A 23,935-nucleotide genomic window follows, 5' to 3' on the forward strand; every position below is an offset into this window, starting at 1 on the left:
TAATGCAGCTAGTACGTGCTACGTTCCTCCAATATTCGTTTTTCCCAGGGCATGACCAGCATTTTGGAGAAAAACGGACCGCCGCGCCGCATGCAAAGTATAGTTGCTCTAAATCTGGCTGGAGCAATGAAAAGTTATTTTATGAGTGGCTTCAGCATTTCAAAGAAACTATTAAGCCGTTCACATATCAACCAGTTTTGGCAATACTGGATAATCACACAAGCCACATTTCTATACAAATTTATGAATTCTGTAGGCTGAATGGGATTGAACTGCTAACAACACCACTACGCTTACAGCCTTTGGATTTAACATTTTATGGTCCTCTTAAAGCAGCCTTTAAACGACAATGTGGCAACTATCTCTTACAATATCCAAAAGTGACACCGTATAATTTAGCAGAGCTCTTTCATAAAGCCTATGTTCAAGCTGCCACGATGGATAAAGCCCAAGCGGGATTTAAAGCTTCAGGAATATGGCCCTTTTAGCCAGAAAAATTTACAAAAGAAGACTTTTTGCCATCTACTTATCATATGCCAGCAATAACATTGGACGAAGAGAATTCGAAAAGCGTCTCTAAAATTCAGCCCAGAAACACCTGTTCCAAGAACTTCTACAGCTTTTCAGCAAGTTGAATTAGACTCCACTACTTCAACTTCTGTACAAAAAAATCTCTTCTGAATCCCAGTTCCACTAGCTCGCAACTTGAAGTATCATTTGAGGCATTGAATCCAATCCCAAGTACATTAGGTACAGGGAAAGTTCAACGTCGGAAGAAACAAAAGTCACAAATTTTAACAGAAACCCCAAATAAAGAAATTTTGTTAGCCGCCGCATTAAAGAAAAAAGAAAGACAGACAGCCTTGGAGAAAAAAGCAAAGGAAACAAAACAAACATTAGGAACAAAGGCTAAGCTAAGTTTAGAACATTCTGGTAAAAGTAAAAAAAGGGCAGTTAAAAGAAAAGTTTTTGAAGAATAAATAAATAAAAAATAAGCATAAAACATAAACTTATTTTCACAAAAACATGAAATTTGCATGATGTCTAAGCACTTTAAAGATGTGATGGTAATTATAGTGTTTACGTAGATCCTTTTTTTATGATTTTAAGGATATGCTTTAAATTGGTATTGAAAGAAGAGTTTTTTCCACCACTTTTCACTTAAGACATACAATCACTATCTTTCTTTCTTTCTACTATCTTTCATACTGTCTATTTTATACATATTAAAATATTTTCTAGTAAAACTTTTATTTATTTTTCCAAAATACTCACACGTCACTTTTCTCAGAAACCAAAACACTGAAAGTATAATATTTTAATTATAATTTATGAATCTTATTAAAGTAAGTATCTTATAATTATAACATTATAATACAGTTTAATAAGGTTGATCCATCGTACGGTTTTCAATTTTAGCTTTTGTGACATTACTATCCTTGTATGAATTTTTGTCGTTATGGGTTTTTATTCTATTCTTGAAGTACTATTACCGACATAAAAGTACCATTCACAAAAAAAGTAACACGTAGCATTTTTCCTTCGTATTTTTCATATGACATAATTATAAAGTTAAGCGTAGCGCCTGAGATAAACTAAAGAGATATTATCCTACTTTAGCTTAATTATCGCGTAAATCCTGAATAGAACTATAAGGTTGTAGCTCCTAATATGGTTTTATATATGTCACTTCAAAAATTGTATATGTATAAATATTAAACAAAAACAACAAGTTTTATTTATTTTTTATTTGACCACAATACCACAACAGATTAAAAAATTAGCCGAAGAGGGCCAAAAACAGTTACACTGTATAAATTTTATAAGTTAAATTTTTACATATCAATATACTTTTTTAAAATTTAGAATATATTTTAGGCGAATACTATATAATAATATAATCACTTTATTAATTAGTTAAATATTCAAGAATATAAAATATACATAGATTTTATTTTAAATTTTATAAAATATATCAATATCAAAGAACAAATTGAATAGTACTAAAGCTTACTGAGACATTAAGATTAAAGACTAACACATCTATTTTACAAAAATGTAGTAATCATTTAAAACGTTAGCAATGGCTTCGAGCGTAGCCGATCGAGAATTCTAGCCGTGACACTGGTTTCGTGGCGTCAAAATTGCAGCCGAGATAATGAACCGAAATATGAAAACCGAGACAGTGGAACGACTAAGTGGAGATACCGCGGGACCTAATATTTTACATTTTACAAGATAATATATTTTTTTTATTATTACGTATTTTTAGGTATATGATAAATGTTTTAAATATTTTTTATTATTTATTTTATTGGAAAAATATACATAAACGGTGTTTCAAATTCGTCTACCCTCAAAGTTGCACATTATTTACTTTTAAAAGAATATGCCATATAAAAAAATATATATATTATATTTTATGTGGTTTTGAAGATTATCGAAAAAAAAAACAAATTTTCAAAAACTTATTCTTGACACTTTTGTGGGTTATCTTGGTTGCTATGGGAAAGTTTTTGCATTGCTGTATTACTTTTTCGTAAAAATATTAATGCCGAAAACAAAATTAGGTAGGTACATACGCCAAATTTTTGTTGCTTATTTAAAAAATCGAAAATTTGAATGATTCCGAAGATAATCAAAAAAAAACCAAAAAAAATTTTAAATCCATTTTAATTTTTTCTGAGCTTAAACAGGAATGCAGCAAGAGGTAGGCATTATTCTAAATAAAATTAAGATTGTAAAATGTAAGTTAAAAATAAAATTGTTAATTTACCCACTTAATTTAAATACCGAATTTTTATTCTTTTTAAAGCTCAAAGCGAGTATCAAAATAGTTTGGTAGTTTAAAATTTTAAATGCGTAATCTTACTATAAACTACAATAATAACTGCAGTAAAATATTATTTCGAATCAACGCAAAATATGTGCCCCAGCGCGGAATTTTTGCCATCGCGATACGGTCGTCGCTTCGCATGATTTCGGCTTCTGTTGTGAGGTATCGATGGAAGCGGGGATAAGTGTCCAGGCTAGAACTATCGATCGGCAACGCTTCGAGTCAAACAAAACTGCCGTTGTTTAAGGGCCACGTTTAATACGTAGTAACTTACTCCAATACCAGATTCACAGAAACTAAATTTACAGTTATGAGAGTAATTTGTATATCAAATGGGCATATTACAATAACATAACTTATACTTTATATACCCACAAATTGCTCTAGAACAGATGAGAAAATACGACAAAATGTGAATCATTTTCTGTCACCTAAAAAAGTGGTCTCAGGCACCGATGGCGAATATTTTGTGCTAAGGATAGTGGATACCGTTTTTACTTAAATTAAATAAGATTAATCTGCATAAAAGACATAAGAACAAATTAGAACCTAACCGCGCAGTCTATGCGAGCGTAGATGGAATAAGTTTTATGTAACTTTTTTTTTGTAAGTTTTATGCACCTATTATATTACTATTTATGACATGTGCATATTTTCAATTTCTAGACTTAGTTTTTAATAAAGAAGATAGAATTTGCAAAAATTGTGGATTTAAAATATTATTATTAGAATTTTTTAGACTTCGTTTTTGAGTAGAGACGAAGTCTCGAACGTCTTTGAAGATGTCAGTGGATAACTTCTGAAGATACTTTGCATTTCACCTTTACTTTTAGCTTTAGTATTTTAGTCTTAAAGCTAACTCAACTTGTTTTAAAGGCTTTATAATATTAAAAGACTATATCGATATAAACTTTAAGTTAAATATACTCGTATATTACCATTTTTTAATAATTTGTAACAAGTATGCAGTAATAAAGCTGCAAAGATGTGTTTAACACATGAAGTCTATACTTCTCTAATCAGCCAATCTTTCAGTTTATCTCAGTCAGCCAATCATTTTTAAAAGCTCGAAAATTATGTTGGTCTTATTCGTTAAATAATCGCAAAAACGCTTTTTACACAGGCATTGATATTATAGTTAGACCTATTTTTGTATCACTTGCCTAAATGACACAATAGAGTTTTAACACCTTTGAGGTAAAGGAGGTATGCTAGGGGGAAATCAAAAACGTATTCTTTCATTTATGTAAATCTAAATATGACTAAGGCGTTTGACTTACTCATAGAAATCTATCTCTAATTATTAATGACAACTTTAGTATCTTATGAAATCCTATCCAACCAACTATGGAATTTGACTAATTGTCAATTATTGCAAAACTCATAAATATTAACAATAACTGACCTTAAAAATACGCTCAAATTGAATCTCACAACATGTATTCTAGAATAGAAGGGCTGGACTGGAACCAGCCCTATTTTAAAGACTTTAAGGACTGTTAGGATAACTAGTGTTATGAAATACAAATGGTTCCAACGGATTTTTATATCACAAGAGTTTTAGGAACATTAAGGCACCGAAGATTTCACTTGCACCACGATTTAATGGATAATACACATGTATAGTGCCTTAATATCCCATCTAATATAATTGCATCTGCAAAGAGACAGATTTTACCATTGCTATCCAGACCAGCGACATCATTTATAAACCTTAGAAACAAAATAGCCCTAGAACTGAACCTTGAGGTACCTCACATTTGTTCGTCTTGCAAGAATTTGTCATATCAACCCTTAAAAGTTGACTTGTGTTATTAAGAAATAAGTTAAACCATTCATGAGGTGTTCCTATGAACCTGTAGTGATGCAACTTATTAATTAAGACATTATAATTTACACAGTCGAAAGCTTTAGCGAAAGCGCAGAAAATGTTTACTGGCGAGTAATCCTTATTTAGATAGAAGTATACTCTAGTAAAAAGAGAAAACATAGAGAGCATCGTTAATGCATTTGCAAGTAAATATCTTATATTTAAACAGAAAGGTAGAAGGCTTTTTTTAACAATCGTTTAAAGTGATCTTGGATAATATGGAAAGGGGTGCATTGGATGATAATTTGAAACCTGATCTCTATCATGTCCTTAATCTAACGGCATAATAATTTCCGTCTTCAGGCAGCTTGGAAAAGCTCCATTTTGGAATGACTTATTAATTAAATCATTTATTGTAATGCAAAGCTCTGCTAATACTATAATAGTAAATGTAAGTGGTAAATGAGCAAGTGGCTTCTTTATAGTTAAGCATACCAAATTCTTTTTTTATTTATATATTATTTGATAGTGTAAACTTTTGCCGACAAAAAAGTTTAAATATAATTAAATATTTAGTTTCTACATAATTCAAAAAACTTAATGAGAGGTTGTTTAAAGCCATTCACATGGCCGTCTACGTCCTACTATGAATAAACGGGTTTTTTCGAGCAATTTAATATATATAATTTAATATTAAACTTTTTTTTCAGATCAACAACCTGCCCTAATACGGAACGATTGCGGTCACATTAGCCTGGCTTATATGGTAACATACAACTGAAAATTACTATTATGAATATTGATAGAAAGTGTAAAAAAAGTTAACCCAGACAGAATTTTGTAAAACCTCAAAGGTATGAGTGACTAATTTGCAGAGATAAATCTTAAATTAAATAAATGAATGCTGATGACCAAAAGGTAAGACGATCAGTGCAGTATCCAACTATAACATACAAAATACTACAATATAAAATGAGCCTAGCACTAGTAAGAAAAATAATAAGCGAATCGGAATGATTGATACCGAGATGTTTTGAATTGATTCGAGCTAATCTAGTTCACAAAAAATTACACAGCAAAAATAATGGTCGAGCGGTAAACTTCTTAGAAAATTGAGCAACAAGCTTTGACAAGCTGTAACTTATGACTTATGGTTCTGTAGTATAGATGTTTTACCGCTCGTCAGTCGTTATTAGGAATGATATTGGGACGTTAATTGTACCTTTAGAGTTGTAACTATTATGGGAGTGTAAGTAACTTAGTATCAATCTTAGTATACCCTTTTATTAAATACTTATCCTATCTATTTCTAGAAAGCCTTTGCTTACATTACTCTAATTCGTTCTCAACTGTCTTGAGACGTATTTGGACCACATTTTGGTTAGTATGTTATATTCCAAAAATATACATTGTTCAATTTACCTCAATACTAAATAAGTCTGGAAATAACTCATATAGATAGATAGTATTTGTAAATCTAATTAAGGCGTGAGCATATACTCAAAACTGCCGAAGCAATAAATAGCGTTTAATGTAGGGTGGACGATTTCCAGTAACGCTAAAGAGGTTCTGGCAGTCTTGGGCTAACCAGTCTCTGTATATTTTTATGTTAAGCCTTTTATAGTAACATTTTTTTAAATTTAACTCAAAATTGTTGTTCTTAGTAATTACTAAGAACAACAATTTTGACTAGATTTCAGAGGTTAAAAAAACTCATTTAATTAATCGTAGTTACTTTTGTCAGTCATAGGCTCAATTATTATGTATTGAAAAAATTATTGATTAAAAAAACAATACGTGAAATGCATAACATGATCACACCTATTGGTGGTAAAGCTCTTTCTATACTTAAAAGGCTTTAATATAATAAAATTAGATGTAGTTCAAAACGGAATTTAAACTGCGTCTCACAAAACCTTAAGCCAGTCACTCACGCTAGGGTAAAATCCTTAAACTTGTCAGTTTCGATGATGATATGAAACCTTAAAATAGTAAAATTCGTCTGGCGATGCTGATTTGCTATTTTCTTATATTACTTTGTAGATCATTTTTTTTACGATGGCATTTTTATCGGGTGTAGGTTTTTGCCTCTCGTTTTCTTCGATCATATTATTCTTTGACCTTAACTCGACGATAAACAGAGCTCAAATTTATAATATTTTATAAACTTGGTACTTATTCTACTTTTTTTCTGTACGTAACGTATTTTATAAAAAAATTATACTTAAAACACGTATTTTCTCTAAGTGGAAAACCACCCCCCCATACCCGGGTCGAAGTATATTTATGAAGAAAATTGACTAAGGTTCGTTTATTCACACAAACGTTGGGGTGTACTTATACACACATGCCTCCATGGGCATACCTCTTAGGTCTACCGGAACATGAGTGGCCGACATTACAAGTTTATTTAATTGTAGCATGTAAATGTTGAAAAAAATTTTAAAATTACCTAGGAAAATAAGTTTAGTTAAATTGACGATTTTGTTTTTAATGTTTACCGTAGTCAAGAGAGTGAATACTAAATAATTATTGCATAATTGCCAAGATTAAAGTCTCTCGTTAGAACTTTTAAAGAAACTGTTGCAAATAGAGATATAGTTTGTTGTACATTGTGAATATAAAGCCGATGAGCATTATAAGCTAAAACTTTTTTTTGGTGTATTATATTTCCTATGAAAATAAAATAAGCTATTATAAGAGAAATATATAAAGGTGACAACGTTGTATAACTTACGTAAATTGACCAATGCCATGCGCAATGAAAGGATCCACGTTTCGTATTTAGGTGATGGTTACTAAATATATTTATTTAGCATATCATTGTAGTTTTGCTACGATTTTTATAAAAAATGCACAATTAAACTTGTAATACCCATAAGAATATTATATGCTGACTGCTCAATATTAAAATAGAGGACAGAAATACCGTTTCTCGGTTATGTGATTTCCTGATGATATCGCCTATGGAAACTAGGCCCGTCAGATTCCGGAGAAGATATCTCGTTTCTACTGATCATCTCAGTCAAATCACAGTTGTTATCTGATCTTGGTCCGCTGAAGCAGTATTTCCACCTCATCTTTGCATCATCGTCAACTCTCACTGATTGCATAATAGCACATAGAGTAATAAAAGATATTATAAATAGAACAGATGGTATTACGATAGCTATTATGAGGTCTCTCCATGTTTTTTTTAGATCATAGCGAGCAATAGCCATGAACGAGTTATTCTGAAAAAAAAACTTTTATACCAACAATAAAAATATATAAAAGTCTGAATTGAGTGAATATCATACAGCGTAGCCCAACAATCCAGTAAGGTTTACGGTTTTAAACGTGATTTTTATTTATGTAATCTCACTTTTGTTTTCAGAAGGACATACAGGGTGATTGATGGTTGATGGTACCTTAGACGTTTACGGAGAACGGAAAATATTTTTTTTTGAAAATTTGGCAACATGGGTTTTAGCTGATGATCTAACAATTAAAAATATCTTTAGCGATGCAGCGTATATTTTTTTATTTTCCGATCCGCTATCACTTTATGATTGGTTTTGTATAAGGTATTCCTATACCTATCTTTAGTCGTTTTCGAGAAATTAATTATTTTCTTTATTTTTTGACCAAAACATAGCTCCAAATAAATTTGTATTACTACGACACTGGAACGCGCAGAACCTTGAAATTATAAACGTAATTTATGGAAGTGTTGTACATTAGTTTTCACTATGAAAATTTGTTCTACGTTATACAGGGTTGCTCAAAATTAGTGATTTTACCGCTAGATACAAAAATGGTAAAAAGTGCATTTTTTTAAATAGAACACCCTGTATATTATAACATCTTCTAAAAGAAAATTAAAATCCCTGTCTAAAGAGGTATTATATTCCTATATCGAAGTAGTTCGGTTTCGGAAATAAAAGCAATTTTCTGTAAAAATCGGAATATTTTGACATATTTGCTTTAGTTGGCCATGAAAGGTCATGATGAAACAATGCTATGCTATTGATGTTTGACAGTGACATTTAGTTCATTAATAGTAAATACGCTTGGGTGTTTTTTTAAAATAGTGACCTAAAAATTCATTAAAATGGAAAGAAATAGTTATTTAAATGAAGTTTTGATGAATCTATTTATTATTCATGGACAATGTGACAAAATTGTAGCAAGAACATGCAGAAAGTTCAATGAAATGTACCCGAATTTACAAAAAATGGATGAAAGAAAATTTGTGCGAATACAAAATAACTTTATACATTATATTTGGTTCACAACTTAAAAATGATACAAGTTTGCACAAGCCTGTAACGCCTGATGAGGACAACATCGTGAATGTTTTAGCCTACTTTCACGCATATCCACAAGCTTCCATCCGGAGTGCAGCAGATGATTTAGGCCTAACTTATTATTCTGTGCAAAGAATTCTGAACGACAATAATATGCATCCCTTTAAATATTCAAAAGTTCATCAGCTGAAACCGGATGATTACCAACATCGCATTCAATATTGTGAGATACTTCTGACACGCACTCAAGAAGATCCAAACTTTCTAAAAAAAATAATATGGACAGACGAAGCAAAGTTTTCTAGAGAAGGTATTTTTAATAGAAGAAATCAACATTTTTGGGCTCATCAAAATCCACACGCGGTTAAGAAAATGAGGTTTTTAAACCCCATTTCCAATTTAAAAGGGGTTTTCCTAAAAAAATTTAGTTTTAATGTTTTTTGTTTACTAAAAGACAATCAAATAGCTTTTTTTTATTTACGACGGGTCATTAAACTCCCATAAATACATTCAGATTTTGCGCTCAGTAGTAGAAGATTTTCTGGAAAATTTAACGCTTGAAGATTATCGCACTTGCTGGTCCCAATTGGATGGGGCACCTGCTCATTGCACTGAGGAGGTGACGCGTGAGTTATTTGAGAAATTCGATGACCGCTGGTTTAGGCGTTTGGGACCATGGGTCTGGCCTGCGAGATCACCTGATCTGACACCACTTGATTTTTACTTTTGGGGTAATTTGAAGCAAATGGTATACAAGACACCGGTAAACAGTAAACAGGAACTACGTCAACGAGTTATCAATTGCATTAGTCAACTAGACCCTTCTAAAATACAAGCAGCGACAACACATGCTGTACAACACAGGATTTTGAATTGCTTAGAAGTCAATGGCAATCATTTTGAAAATTTATTGTAAATTACTTATAATCTTGTATCATTTTTAAGTTGTGAGCCAAATTGTATAAAGTTATTTCGTATTCGCATATCCATTTTTTTGTCACATTGTCCATGAATAATAAATAGATTCATCAAAACTTTATTTGAATAACTATTTCTTTCCATTTTAATGAATTTTTAGGTCACTATTTTAAAAAAACACCCAAGCGTATTTACTATTAATCAACTAAATGTCACTGTCAAACATCAATAGCATAGCATTGTTTCATCATGACCTTTCATGGCCAACTAAAGCAAATATGTCAAAATATTCCGATTTTTACAGAAAATTGCTTTTATTTTTGAAACCGAACTACTTCGATATAGGAACATAACACCTCTTTAGACAGGGATTTTAATTTCCTTTTAGAATATGTTATAATATACAGGGTGTTCCATTTAAAAAAATGCACTTTTAACCATTTTTGTATCTAGCGGTAAAATCACTAATTTTGAGCAGCCCTGTATAACGTAGAACAAATTTTCATAGTGAAAAATAATGTACAATACTTCCATAAATTACGTTTATAATTTCAAGGTTCTGCGCGTTCCAGTGCCGTAGTAATACAAATTTATTTGGATCTATGTTTTCGTCAAAAAATAAAGAAAATAATTAATTTCTCGAAAACCACTAAAGATAGGTATACGAACACCTTATACAGAACCAATCATAAAGTGATAGCGGATCGGAAAATAGAAAAATATACAGGGTATTCCATTTAAAATAACAAAGTTGCTACTACTTTTTGGTATAAGCGGCAACGCTGCATCGCTAAAAATATTTTTAATCGTTAGATCATCAGCTAAAACCCATGTTGCCAAATTTAAAAAAAAAAAATTTCCGTTCTCCGTAAACGTCTAAGGTACCATCAACCATCAATCACCCTGTATATTATTTACACATAAATGTCATAACAGCTATACTTCAATCTCTTGGCGGGGATCCGAGGATTTTTTTAAATTTTCACATTCAAAGCCGAAAGCCATGCTGAACTGTTTTCGACGAGCCACCCTGTATACATTTGGTATACATGTTAAACGGATCGTGGAAAATTTAGGTAAATCTAATAATTTTAAAATTGCTTTCGTTAATATCATTACTTAGCATCTTTTACCTTATTGTAGTAACAAGGGTATCTACTCCGTGCTGTTTTTAGCTTGCCATCTTTTCCATGAGATTGCAAAAATTTCTGACATTCACCTTTTAGAGTATTAACACATCCATCTAAATTTATATATAGTCGAGAGTGATTATAGATCGTCAAAGAAGCCTGGGATGGTACAAATTCATTTTTAGGGTCCACCACATGATTGTATTTTCCTGTTAAATTCCAGAATTGTCTAAAGGTGACAAATGGTTGAGGAATATCATCGCTTCTATAAATTGTACCATTAATGCAGTCTGTTCCACTACAAAATAAATATGTATTATTAGAGTTATAAAAAAAGAAAAAGCGTTTAAAAAATAATGATAGTCCGTTAGTATTTTTTATGTTCATCGCTATTTACAGAAATAATTAAACAATAAAGCAAACAAAACAATGCCACATGTCCACAAACCTTTGGGGTGTTATAAATAAATAATTTTGATTCTATCGCATGGTAGAAAGAATTTCTTTTTTTTTAATACAGTTCCTAATATTAATAATAACAATAAAAATAATAATGGTTAGGATATCTAATTTTTTTATATAATTTCTGCAGGAATAATGGCTCCCTATTTGAGAAAATAATTATTATGCAGTTATTTGTAACCTAAATATTATTAACAAATTAGTGGCCTTATACCATAGCATTCCATACAGTTGGATTTAAAACAAACCCTTTTAATATTTTTATTTCTATATTGCTTAGCCTTAATTTCAAAGTTTTATGAAAAACCTTGATTAAAGCTGTATCTTTCCAATGCTTACTGTTAAGCAGTTAGAATTAAACTACTGTTTGCCATGTATAAATGCAGTATAATTAGCATTTAATTTTGTATTCCATATTTCGAAGTAAGATTCCTGGCGCTAAATGGATGTTTGATTTCTACTATGCCTTTTTCTCTAATAACCTCTGCCAGTTATAGAGCAACCACAATAAGCAGGCCACAGGTGATATATTGTCTATCCTAAGTATCCATTTTTTTTATCTGCCTACCCTAATTGTCTACAATAATATTGTTTATATTTATAATAATTAAATATTTTCGGGTAGAAAAGTTGCTAGACAATCTTCTTAGTATATCCATTACTTCTAAATTTTGTGCAAATGTACTTGAAATTAGATACTGTAAGGGCGTTTTTAACGTTCTTTTCTTGCGTCCCTTGGTACATCAATTATTTTTTAGATAGTTTTCCTCTAAAATTAGTTTTCTTTCTCTTCTAACATCATCTGGTAATAAATCAGGCTTCTTTTGCACCTGGCTATTTTTTTTATTTGCATGTTTTAACTAATCAAACTTTTATGAATATTTTTATTCTATATGTTGGACTCGTGGTAGTCTGAGAAATAATAGACGGTTGGATATTTGCTTAATTCAAATTTTCTTCTTAATAGTTAATGCTTTTTCCGCCTATTAATTGTATTAATCTATTAATCAACTTAAATTGCATAAAAGTATTTTTTTTTTACTTTACTTAAAAATTTGCAAATGTTTTATTTTCAATAGCCAATTGCCAAATATTTATAAATTAATTTTTTATTTCTGATATTTCACACCTCTCTACAATAAATACTTACATTATGCTAAATTTCGATTTTTTAAGAAACTGGTTTTACATCCGAAGTTAGTATTTAGGTATAGGAATATGATATATTATTTGAAGAAGACTTAGATGGTCTTTTAGATTATTCAATAATATTGCTTTGAAAATGTAAATACGATAATTATTTTTATCCTTCGTACTGGTTTGATCTTATTTTGTAGTCTAAGTCTATTTTTATTGGTCTTTAATGGCAAAAAACAATGTACGAAACTTTGAAACTTCTAAGCATTTCTAAATTATTCCATAGGTCTACATAAGTAAACGCATTTCATGGTATTTAAATCAGTTTTGTTGTTTATATTGGAAACAAATTATTGACAGGCAACGCGAGTCAGGTGATTTTGTCAAATAAAAGAAGTGGGTCCCTGATATAAATGTTTTTTTCTAACGTAAGCAGGTTCCAGACAGGAGTATGTTCATATATTCGTATGGAGTTCAGTTGCAATTTGTGTCAGGCTAGAATGGAAACCGAAAAATTAATAAAGCGTGTTATTAAAGAAGTTTGAGTAGCAAAATAAGAAACAAAATGAGCATGCCGTAAGAAGAGAGAGGAACAAGAAAAACGAAACCGTAAACAAGAAGAACGAGAAAAGAAACAGCAAGAAGAATGAGACAAGACCTGATTAAGACTATGAGGAACGACCTGAAGAAAGAAAATAAAGATCGAGATATAAAACATAAAGTCCCGATGAAGGTCATAAAAGAAGAGTTACTGAACCTAAAAGCAGAACTTAAAAAGAAGCAACAAAATGTGATAATAAATACAGAAAAAAAAAACAAGATTCGCAACTTTTATGATTCCATCTATGATCAATAAACTAATCCGATTAAGTCAGCAGTATTGGCATCTTTGTTAGTATGTATATAGACTAGCTTGGTAATTATACCGAATGGAAAAAAACTTTAAATAGAAAAGTTGTAGAGTTTACCTTAAATCGCCAGAAAATGTGCTAAAATATAATATCGCAAAGTTAATAATAAATACAAAGTTTGAAATTTTTTTAATGGACCACCTTGTATTTTGTGTGTTAAATGAAAGACCTTTTTTCTTTTTATTTCAAAAATATATGATATATTAACGTTTGGTTTAGCTGTTCTTCAAATATTTACGCGTTAAAAAAAATAATAAAAAAATATTGTTTTAACTAAATCTACATTACTATGACGTTAATCGTTAATAATAAAGTGAATAAAGTTATTTGTCAAACTGTCACAGTTAATATTTTTTTCTATATCTTTTGAATATGGCTTATACGGAAGAAGAAAAGGTATTACATTCATCTCTCATACAAAGGTATACCTTCATCTCGAAATGAGAATTCCTGATAGGTCCGCCTTTTATTACACTGGGAGGACTATTTGAAACCGAAAAAATCTACAAAGAAAAAAACGCACAATTTTAGCTAACACGGATGAAGAACTATAAGTTTTACTATATTTTCAAGAGAAAAAGTAAATTTATATTTAAGAATCTTATCACGTTTATAATTTATGCTTTAATTTTTTAAGAAAACCCTAATTTATCCACTGTAGATGCTAGTAGATACTTCGAATGTTCTAGACAAAAGATTCAAAGAGTGGTACATAAATATGGATATCATCCTTACAAAATGCTGCCAGTACAAAAATTAACAGATAACCATGAAATAAAAGACTAGCTTATTGCAGTGATATATTAGATCTGAAAAACTGAAATAACAATATATTTCATAAGATGTTGTGGAGCGCCGAAGCCACGTGTTTACTACAGCAGGGATATCACCAGAAAATCCCTACACTTATGTCGAAATAAAAAACCAGGAAGGATGTCATTAAATGTGTGGTGTGGTATCCTTAGAAACCGAATAGTTGGACTTGATTGGAAATTATATTTTAGGGATCCTTGACTGGAAATAGATATCTCCAGTATTTAAAAATGAAATTAAAGGTTTATTAGAGCAAATTTCTTTTACAGAATATGCCAATATTATAAGACATCAAGATTGTGCACCGCCTCATAATCCTATGCCAGTAAGAATTTTTTTAATAATCGTTTTAATGACTGGATTAGAACTCATTAGTTCCATTACCTCGCCACCAAATTTGAGTCAAGCCCTGATCTGACTCTATTAAATAGTTTTCTAGGGGGATATCTAAAAAATTAAGTTTAGGAAAAAAGGCATGCATATTTGAAGCATTTAAGGGAAATAAGTATAAACTACTTAAATGAAAAACGTCCAAAGAATATTTTCAACGATCTATTGAAATTATAAGTCTGTTGAAAATACTGGCAGCCTCATACAACATTTGTCGATTTTTGAAGATAAAAAACGTTTTACCGCAATTAAGTTTTTTTTTAAACGAAAAATTTCAAAAAAGAAAAACCAAATATTAGCATATTATAGATTTTTTCAATCAGAAGAAAAAGGTTGTTCATTTAATATACAAGTATACAAGGTGTTCCATTCAGAAAATACAAACGTTGTATTTTTTAGTAACTTTGCGATGTATTATATTTTATTTTATTACTTTCCACCCCGTATAATAACCGATCAAGGCTTTGTCTAACTAAAAGGAGCAACCCTGTTGACTATTGGTTCCAAGAAAATCTTTTCCTTAGAAATCCCAGAAACCTTTAAAATAAATTTAGTATTAATGTTTGTTGCGACTTAATAGAAAGCCAAATAATAGGACCTGTGTTTTATGATGGCACTTTGACCGGAAGGAGATATGTAGACCTCATAATATCTGGAAGATTATTTGGATAATGTTAACTTGGAGAGACGGCAACAAATCTATTTTCAACAGGATGGAGCACCTCCCCATCAACTAAATGATGTAAGAATATTACTTAATAGACTATTTAACGATAAATTGATAGCGACACGTGGCCCAATTCGTTAGGTCATCAGACCAAACCTCTCTCAACTTTTATTTTTGAGGTTACATTAAAAATGAAATGTATTAAAAAATACAGAACCGTTGATGAACTTCAAGCACATATTAGCCAAATAATTGGATCAATAGATAAAAGATCAATCTTAAAAACTACCACTACTATTATTTTCAAATTAATTCAAGCAAATAGGTTGAGCAATCCAATCAGTGCCGAATATTTATATAAGGGACCAAAGAAATGTGCACCTAAAAAACATTGTCCATCTAAGAATATCTGCGGAACACAGTACAGACGCTCAATTCAAAAATTGAAATCATTTTCGGATTTAACGTTAAGAACTGGTGTAATACGTAAAAATCCCAATCTTTATTTAATTAAAACAAATACACATCCCAACTCATTTACATTTTGTTGAAATACTGCTTAAGAATGTGATCAATAAACATAATATGTTTGACCACAAAGGTATAATATGCCATGTATTCAGTACAGATTATCTAATGTTTTGACGATGAAAATAAGAATGCTCTGTCCTATATCGGAATGATTATCCAGTATTTGAGACACCAATTAAATAGATATTCTTATAATAATCAAACTTGGTTTAAGCTGCTACTTCACATACCAGCAGAGCATCAAAATCCTTCCAATGCATAAAATCCTAGCAAAAATTCTTTTCGAGATATGTTGTTTTCAAATGAAGAGAGTTTTATTATAATAAACTTACGAAAGTCTATCGTATTGTATGAATTATAAATACAGTAATTGTTAAAAAAGAGCCTAATATTATAATATCGTATATAAAAAAATTAGCTAAGAGACGAAGAAATGTGTATTTTATGGTAGTATAGCATCGCGGTGATTAGTGCTTAATTTTCATCTTTAGGTTATCCTATTTTAAACTGTCAAGTGTTATTATGTTTATCTTATTGCCGTTTAGCGAAAATCATAAAAATCAATGTAGTGATTATTTCTTTTAAGCTAATTTCTAAAACTAAAACAAAGTTTATTAAATTATGAGGGGCTACTCTCATTGTTTTTAGTTCCACTACGAAAACCTTTTTAATTCTGGCTACTTTTAATTTTTTGTTGACAATTTTGTTCTTATATTATAATCGTTGATTAAATGCTAACAGCAAATTAAAATATTTTAAGATCATACTTTTTTTGACTGCAATAAATGTTCTTCTTTTCATATGAGTTTAAGCTGATTATCTACTAAAAATAAATTCTTGTAGCAAATAAAAATATACTTACAGTATTGATCCATCAGTTTTATTATGCTGTACGGTTAGACATGAAACCATAATAACTTCGTCGGGCTGCTTGGTCCAAAACTGGGTAGGTGCAATCGCTTCTCCCTCCAGCCTACCTTGAGCTCTGTTTGAAGCCAAAGCTAAGTCGCAATACGCTTGATGTATACTATCTTCTACCGAAATAAAAACATTTCTAAGCTGACTTATAATGTTATCTTTACATATTCTGTCACAAGAAAATACTTTCTTAATTTTAGTGCACTTAGATCCTTTACATTCAAAATAACCATTGAGCTTTGCGTTATCTTTATCACTATCAACAGTAAAACCATCTGCTTTATAGTGACAATCCTGAAAATCATATATTTGTGATAAATTAAGGCAGTGTCCAAGAGAGCAATTAAATATTCCCTTTAAAATTGCACATTCTGTTCCATTATTACAATTATATTTTTTTAAGGACTTATATTCAATTGGTGGACAAATGGACGTAGAAAAAGTTGTACAGTTCACAAACTTTACTGAAGTACCATTTTGTCTTACAGTTGAGTGGATCTGCGGACAAAAGCCTGAAGTTCTTGTAAGGCACCATTCTCCACAGGAAGCCCAACTACAGTTATTTGACATACTTGTATTAGTTGTTTGGCACATAACAGGTTTTTCCTCAAACCCGCTTCTAAAAGCTCTATAGGCAGGCATATAAATAGCAACAGTTAAATATATTAGCGACACACAACTAAGCACTACTACCAACTGGCAAAAGCATATACATCCACAAATTGTTTTGTCTTGTTGAGGTATGATTCGCGGCTTGCATTTATTCTTCCTACCCATTTTAAAACGACTAAAAAAAATATTACTTTCAGTTAAGCCTTTTCACATTTTGGTTTGGTATTTAGCGCGGATATACAACAACTAATAAGGAGAAAATCGACGTAGGCAAACGGCCTTTAACGCAAGCGCTTTATCAAGAATATCGTGGAAATTCCCAGGAAAAGAAAGATTATTGAAGGCCTCTGGCGCCACTTGGGTGAACAAACTGTTGTCGCCGCGGTTTCTCCAGACGAATATATCTAACCTATTTATGAATATCGATAATTTAATTATAGCGAATTTAAATTCAATTTTATTAAAAATACGTTTATAATATTAATGTTCTATTAGTAATATATTGTGATATTGGGTATTTTGTCACTATTTAAATAAATATCAACTTAGAAAATACAATCTCATACGTCCAATTTATGAATAACAGAAGAAAATAGACTTATTCACGTTTACAGTAGACTTATTCATTTAGATGAAATCTTAATCCTTTAATAATTCCTTTCGTTCTATTTAATCTCAACTTTTTAATGCAAAGTCCAATAATTCTTAAATCCAATAATTTACTTTAGGTATGATAGATTTTTTGTATAAACCCAGGAGATAAGGTTTTTACCTATCGAGCTCTGAGTTTATTTCTTCTTTTCAATATCCTACCTAACTTGATTTTTTGATTAAAATAAAAAAAGAGGAAAATCAATTTATTGAATAAAGAATTCTAAATTAAACCAATGTTTCGGTAGGTAAATCTACTACCATTGTCGAGGTAAATTAAATTAAATATATAACTTTTTAACTTACATTTTCTTTATTTCTTTGATTTTTGCAGAAACATTTAATCAAAGATTTTCAAATTGACATTCGTTTGACTTTGTGAACCGTTTCAAAAAAATGTTAGCGTTAGCTTTATGTTATTGTAAAGGCCTCAAGAAACGCATTAAGAATTATCTGCAAAGTTTCTAAAGAGCTATTTTGATGACTTTATGGAAGGCCTGGCGTTCATATAGACTGTGTTTTCAGCCGCCGCTCTTCTGGTTGTATTGCTAGTTGCAATAGGCGATTTACTAATACTCTGGCCAGGACCTTACGACGTAGAGCAATGATATACCACAGTCGTTGGTAAATTGTGTTTTGTACCTTTTTTTTAATTACTTACAATATTGGCATCTCATAGATCAGTGGCAATTCACTAAGCTGAAGTCAGTTCTTGTGCTATTCTAGTGGATATGTCGTCAGCCACTTCATTCAATTGCTTTGCAGTGCTCCTTCTAGCATTGTTTGATAGATGTGTTGTCGTTCAAAAGCAGGGTTTTTTTTTCTAAGATATTAGCATATTAAGATTTTGTGTCGAAGGGCCGTACACAGCTTTAGTCGCGGAAAAAAATCTCTAGAGTTGTTGATTTCAGTCACGTCTTAAAATTCCTGTGCCTTTGCCACACAACATTGAGTTTTTTTGTCAAGCATTGTTAGTTCGCTACTTTGTGTCCATTATATGTTGAATATTTGCATCGTTTTCATCAAACCAGTCTAAAGGCCAATTCCCATCTAAGCAGCATCAAGCGGCGCGGAGCAGAGCAGCACAAAGCAGTGTTTTGAGGTATCTATTCCCACCTAAGCAGCACGAAACAGCATACGCGGCGTATCGCGGCACACAGTGTTGATCTAATAGTCAAGATGTCTCCAATCTTCATCAAGTGATTTTACGTTCCTCGCCGCTATATGCCATGAACTTTTTCTAAGGTAACCAAATGATTAATTTAATGAGTCGAAAGATTTAGTTAACTTGCATTACCCAAGCAGCACGCAAAGTCTACTATAAAACAAAATTATTTTATATTTGTTATATTAAAAGCGTATTGAACAATAAAATATTACTTAACAGCTTTAATTAAAATAATTCTGTCTTATATCCAACCATACATTATTTTATAAGAAAGTTTTATATACTTCATACAAAACAAAAAGCGTTGCACGTCATCGTCCGTCTCGCTGCTTACTTAAGAGCGCGGTTGCCGGATTGTAATAAATTTAGGTATCTAAATTTGATGATAATAGGAAATTATAAGTTTCAATAATTATTAGTAGGTTATAATTTTGTTTGATTTGAATTTGTGATTATCTGTTCTATTAGTCTAAATTCACCTGATCTCACCTACTACCTGATAATCAGGTAAAACACTTTATTTATAAAATATTGTTAAGTTTTAAATTATTAAAGTCTAATAAATATTAACACCCACCTTAATTTAAAGATTAAATGCTTAGTAATTTTGCCTAAATTTTAAGTTTTTTTCCACGTTTTTGGGCAAAGAAACAAAAAAACTATTTAACAAATATAAAATATATTAAAATAATATATAATAATACGAAAATTATATTTTTTATTTAGTAGCTATTACCACTGATCTGATTCTGTCTCGGAACTGCTAGAGGCCTAATCATTACATCCAATATGATTTATAAGAGGAAGAACATCTTGTCGATCCATTAATTTCCTCCCTCTCGGTAAGTTATTATTTATAAATAGTAACTTGCTTCTCTAACAGCGTTCAGTGAAAGCAATGAGCCTTTATTATCCCGTTCTTTCTCCTGTCACCGACTATTTAACTGCTTTGGCATTTTGTCGATAACAATAACACGTTACACTCTGAACTTAAAATAAAGTATACTAAACACGGAAAGAAAAAATCATTCTGAACACAAGAACAAAAGGCAATAAAACTAAAAGACCAAAAGTTAATCAGCCACTATCAAAATCAATATCCCAACCAATATCGATTGCGCAACGTCGGCGTCGCATCTATTGCCAACTTATGAACAGCGATTATTTAATCTTAGTTTTAGGAAATTCTTTTTATTTATCCAAAATCTTTAATATTCCGAAGGCGCATCAAAAATGAGATGCGAATATGCACCTAAAATACCAGTAAAATTCGTTCCGCAAGAAAATATTCGCCCGGAGAACCCTAAAATAATATTTTCCTATATTATAATAATCATTACAGCTAATCAACTAAGCCGCCATCAGAGGCATGGTGTTGTTTTCAATTTCGCCATTTATCTTTTATTTCATAGAGCTTATAAACGTTGTTAATTTTATTAATCTCTATGAGTGTGATAAAATAATCTCAGTCGAATACAAATTGTGTTGATTGAAATATTTATATTATTCTATAATGGTATTTACATAGTCTTATAAGCTACTAATAAAACAATAATCTAACATTAATAAAATAATTTTGTAAATGCTTTATACTGGAATCGATTTCATAATCTTATATAAAACTATTAAACGAGTTTCATGAAATAAAAATATTTTATCGTGGGCCCTTTTTTAATTTATACACGATTTATAAATGATTATAAGAGCAAGTTAAAAAAAAAAGATAAAGATTTTTTATAATGGTATAATACCGTGCTATATGATAATTTCAAGCACATTCGTGCTGCTTGGGTAATACGGGAAATGTAACCGTAGTTTTGCCCATATTAACAAAAAATCTGTTGGTGTGCTATTTCCATTTACTATTGATTTAACTGGATCCCTGATTTACCTTTTTAAGCAGCTACTTTTATCATCAACATATTCTTTCAAAATTTCCGGTATTGACTAAGCATTTGTGACTGTAGGTTTGAACTTCTTAAAACGCTGGACACTTGTAACACGGGATGATGGTCTTGGTTGAGTATTTGCGCTTGAAGAATAAGATAGTGTGCTTGGCAGTGAAATGAAAGACCGAAGATCTAAATTATTTTCGGCATCATAATCTTCACACAACATGTCTTCTCTTTGGCTTTGTGTACTATTTTTCACTTGAGTATCCACCTTATCGTTGCGGTATTTGGCCAACATTTGAATGTGTTCTAAAATAAATAATCGCTAGAAATTCATGAATATGAAAATAATAACGTACTCTCCTCCTTTAAGATGAGGCTGCAGAAACGCTTCTTGTTTCACAGCTTGTCCATTTTTTGTTTGCTTATTTTTTGCTGTCTGAAAAGCGTCTCTTAAAGTCTTCTATCTCTGCTTACAAACCTCGGCTAAAAAATTAATGTAATAATATTTAACTATATGTATACCGCGGAATATTAAGAAAATATATTTTTATATTGAATACATTATTAAGTATGGTGTTGTTTTCCAGGTTTTTGGCAAAAGGCACAGACTACCAGACACTGTCTTTTAACTTCAGAATAGGACACTCCACTATACACAAGTCAATCTTATTTGGGAGATTCTAAGAAACATCGTTATGCTACAACCCATAAGGCAACCAATATCCGTGGAATATGCCACCTATATCTCATTTGACGAAATATATTGCAATATGCCTGGAATATCCCACATTCTTACAGATGTACCATTAGGGATGGGAGCGCCATCTAGCTGAATGTACAAATTGTTTCTATAAGTAACGGCAAATCATGAGCAGCATCCCAAGAATCATTTTTCAAGAAAACTCGCATCGTTAATTAGTATTCTAAATAATTTATAGTTAGAATACTAATAATTAATAGAATAATTAATTAGTTTAATAGTATTCTCTTGGTAGAAAATATCCCTTTATCAGTAAATAAAATTTTGCCAAATAGACTGTGGTATTCGTAAAATTTAGCGTGCATGGTTAAATAATACTCATTTATTCTCTGATTATCATCTGGATGTAACGTGTGCAAAAATCTTGATTTAAACCGCTTATTTTCATTTCTTTTGAAACATCTTAAGAACTGTAACTTGCATCAAAGCTTTTTAAACTCGCTGTTGGATTCTGCTGGAGATGACTAAAAATCCTTGCATTCTGTTGATGATGCAAAATATCGTATATGCAAAACCAATATTCCCGGCAAATATTTAACAGATATGCAGAGAACATTCACTTTTCATTATCTGTCAGAAATTTTAGTGGCATAAGTTTTAAAATAAATAAAACTTTTTCTTAATAAAGTACATATTTCATATTTAAAATTTCTTTTGTGAAGGGTAGTACCTATATTTAATATCTATTTCGTTTATTCAGTTAATATACTATTTTAAAAATTATTATTGTTTAGGTATATTGTTATATCTATATCTATACTTGTTATCTTTTGCTCCAATATACTACTCATTAGTAATTTCAACTCAAATTCGTTTATTTCTTTAAAAAAAAACAAATAACCATATTATATTTTATCAAGCTTTAAATTGTCTAAACAAATGCTATAAAATGTCGCTGTAGCGATTCCGTACTATCGTTCGTTCATTGTCTCTCACTCTCTATAACTCGGTCTTTGTGTTGTTAAAAACGTGCTTAATTTAATTTTGAAGCAATAAAAATGCCCGATACTTAGGAGATTGTGAGTGAAATATGGACAAAATCTATTGAAGGCGGTTTGGTTCTTCATAATCTAAAAACATGTTGGTAAGTTGTATAAGTACCTAATCTTTTTTTATTAACCTACCTCATTTTATTAACCATTTTGTTGTTTATAACAATGAAAAAGTCTTTTATCGGCAAATATAAAACATACCAAACAATTGTTACTATTAGAATATGATACCCTATTACTTAGTGATAAAAAATAAAGATGCTCGAGTTTATTGCCATTTGAGCACAGAAGTCTTGAACAATTTTATTTATATGAAACAATTTTTAATTTTTTTATTAGGTTTACTCTATCTAGAGGAGATTCCTGATTACTTTATTTTTTAGTTCCTAGTAAAGGCAAATTAAACCACCAATAAATTATAAAATATCCTTAACTGCGTATAACTTTTAATAACCAATAAAAGTGGACCAAATAACCAATTACATAATCAATTAGATAAAACGCGGATCGGTCAACAAAACCAATACATCAGGGAAACACCGACCGCAATGACTGACACTCACTCGACAACTCTCGGCGCCGCGCCGCCGCTGACGGTTCCACACTGCTAATAGGGATGGGTTATAAGAATGGGAATGGATGGCGTATTTTTGATAAAGTATTTTTTTCCAACACTCTATGTTAATAATTATCTTAGGGATACCAATTATAAAAATGTATTAGGGTAGTTATTTACCATGGTTAGTTACCAAGCAAAAGTCAAAAGATGCTAATGAATTTGTGAAGGATTTAATGGATTGCATAAACAAAAAGAAGAGCACATTGATAGTTTTTAAAGTAACACCCTGTATAAATAATGAAATATACCTAGGATATATTTTTAAAGACGAAAAAATATTGTAGGGATATGGATTAAATATATTCCCAATATATTAGCATATATTAGATATAGAAAACAAAAAGATATTTCTGGGATATATTTTATGGTGACCTGCGATATCCCGTGAATATGCCAATTGTGATATGAGATGTTCCTGGCATATAT

The 23,935-nt window shown here is 30.7% G+C and overlaps 1 protein-coding gene and 1 long non-coding RNA gene across 2 annotated transcripts; one reads left to right on the plus strand and one right to left on the minus strand.

Annotated features, from left to right (window-relative positions):
- Positions 1–1,733: 1,733 nt before the first annotated feature.
- Positions 1,734–17,677, minus strand: LOC126748804 (uncharacterized). The gene is made up of 3 exons (XM_050458271.1): positions 16,757–17,677; positions 10,987–11,281; positions 1,734–7,879 (listed from the first exon to the last, which is right to left on the minus strand). Exons 1-3 carry the CDS (start codon positions 17,587–17,589, stop codon positions 7,586–7,588), a joined length of 1,422 nt encoding a protein of 473 aa, XP_050314228.1. The 5' UTR covers positions 17,590–17,677; the 3' UTR covers positions 1,734–7,585.
- A 1,528-nt stretch (positions 17,678–19,205) lies between these two features.
- LOC126749095 (uncharacterized) lies at positions 19,206–22,172 on the plus strand. Its single transcript, XR_007664875.1, has 3 exons — positions 19,206–19,320; positions 19,970–20,085; positions 21,726–22,172. It is a non-coding gene; the product is annotated as an uncharacterized LOC126749095 (long non-coding RNA).
- The last annotated feature ends 1,763 nt before the right edge of the window (positions 22,173–23,935 follow it).

The sequence above is a fragment of the Anthonomus grandis genome, chromosome 22 (assembly GCF_022605725.1).
Source record: "Anthonomus grandis grandis chromosome 22, icAntGran1.3, whole genome shotgun sequence".
Taxonomy (NCBI): Eukaryota; Metazoa; Arthropoda; class Insecta; order Coleoptera; family Curculionidae; genus Anthonomus; species Anthonomus grandis.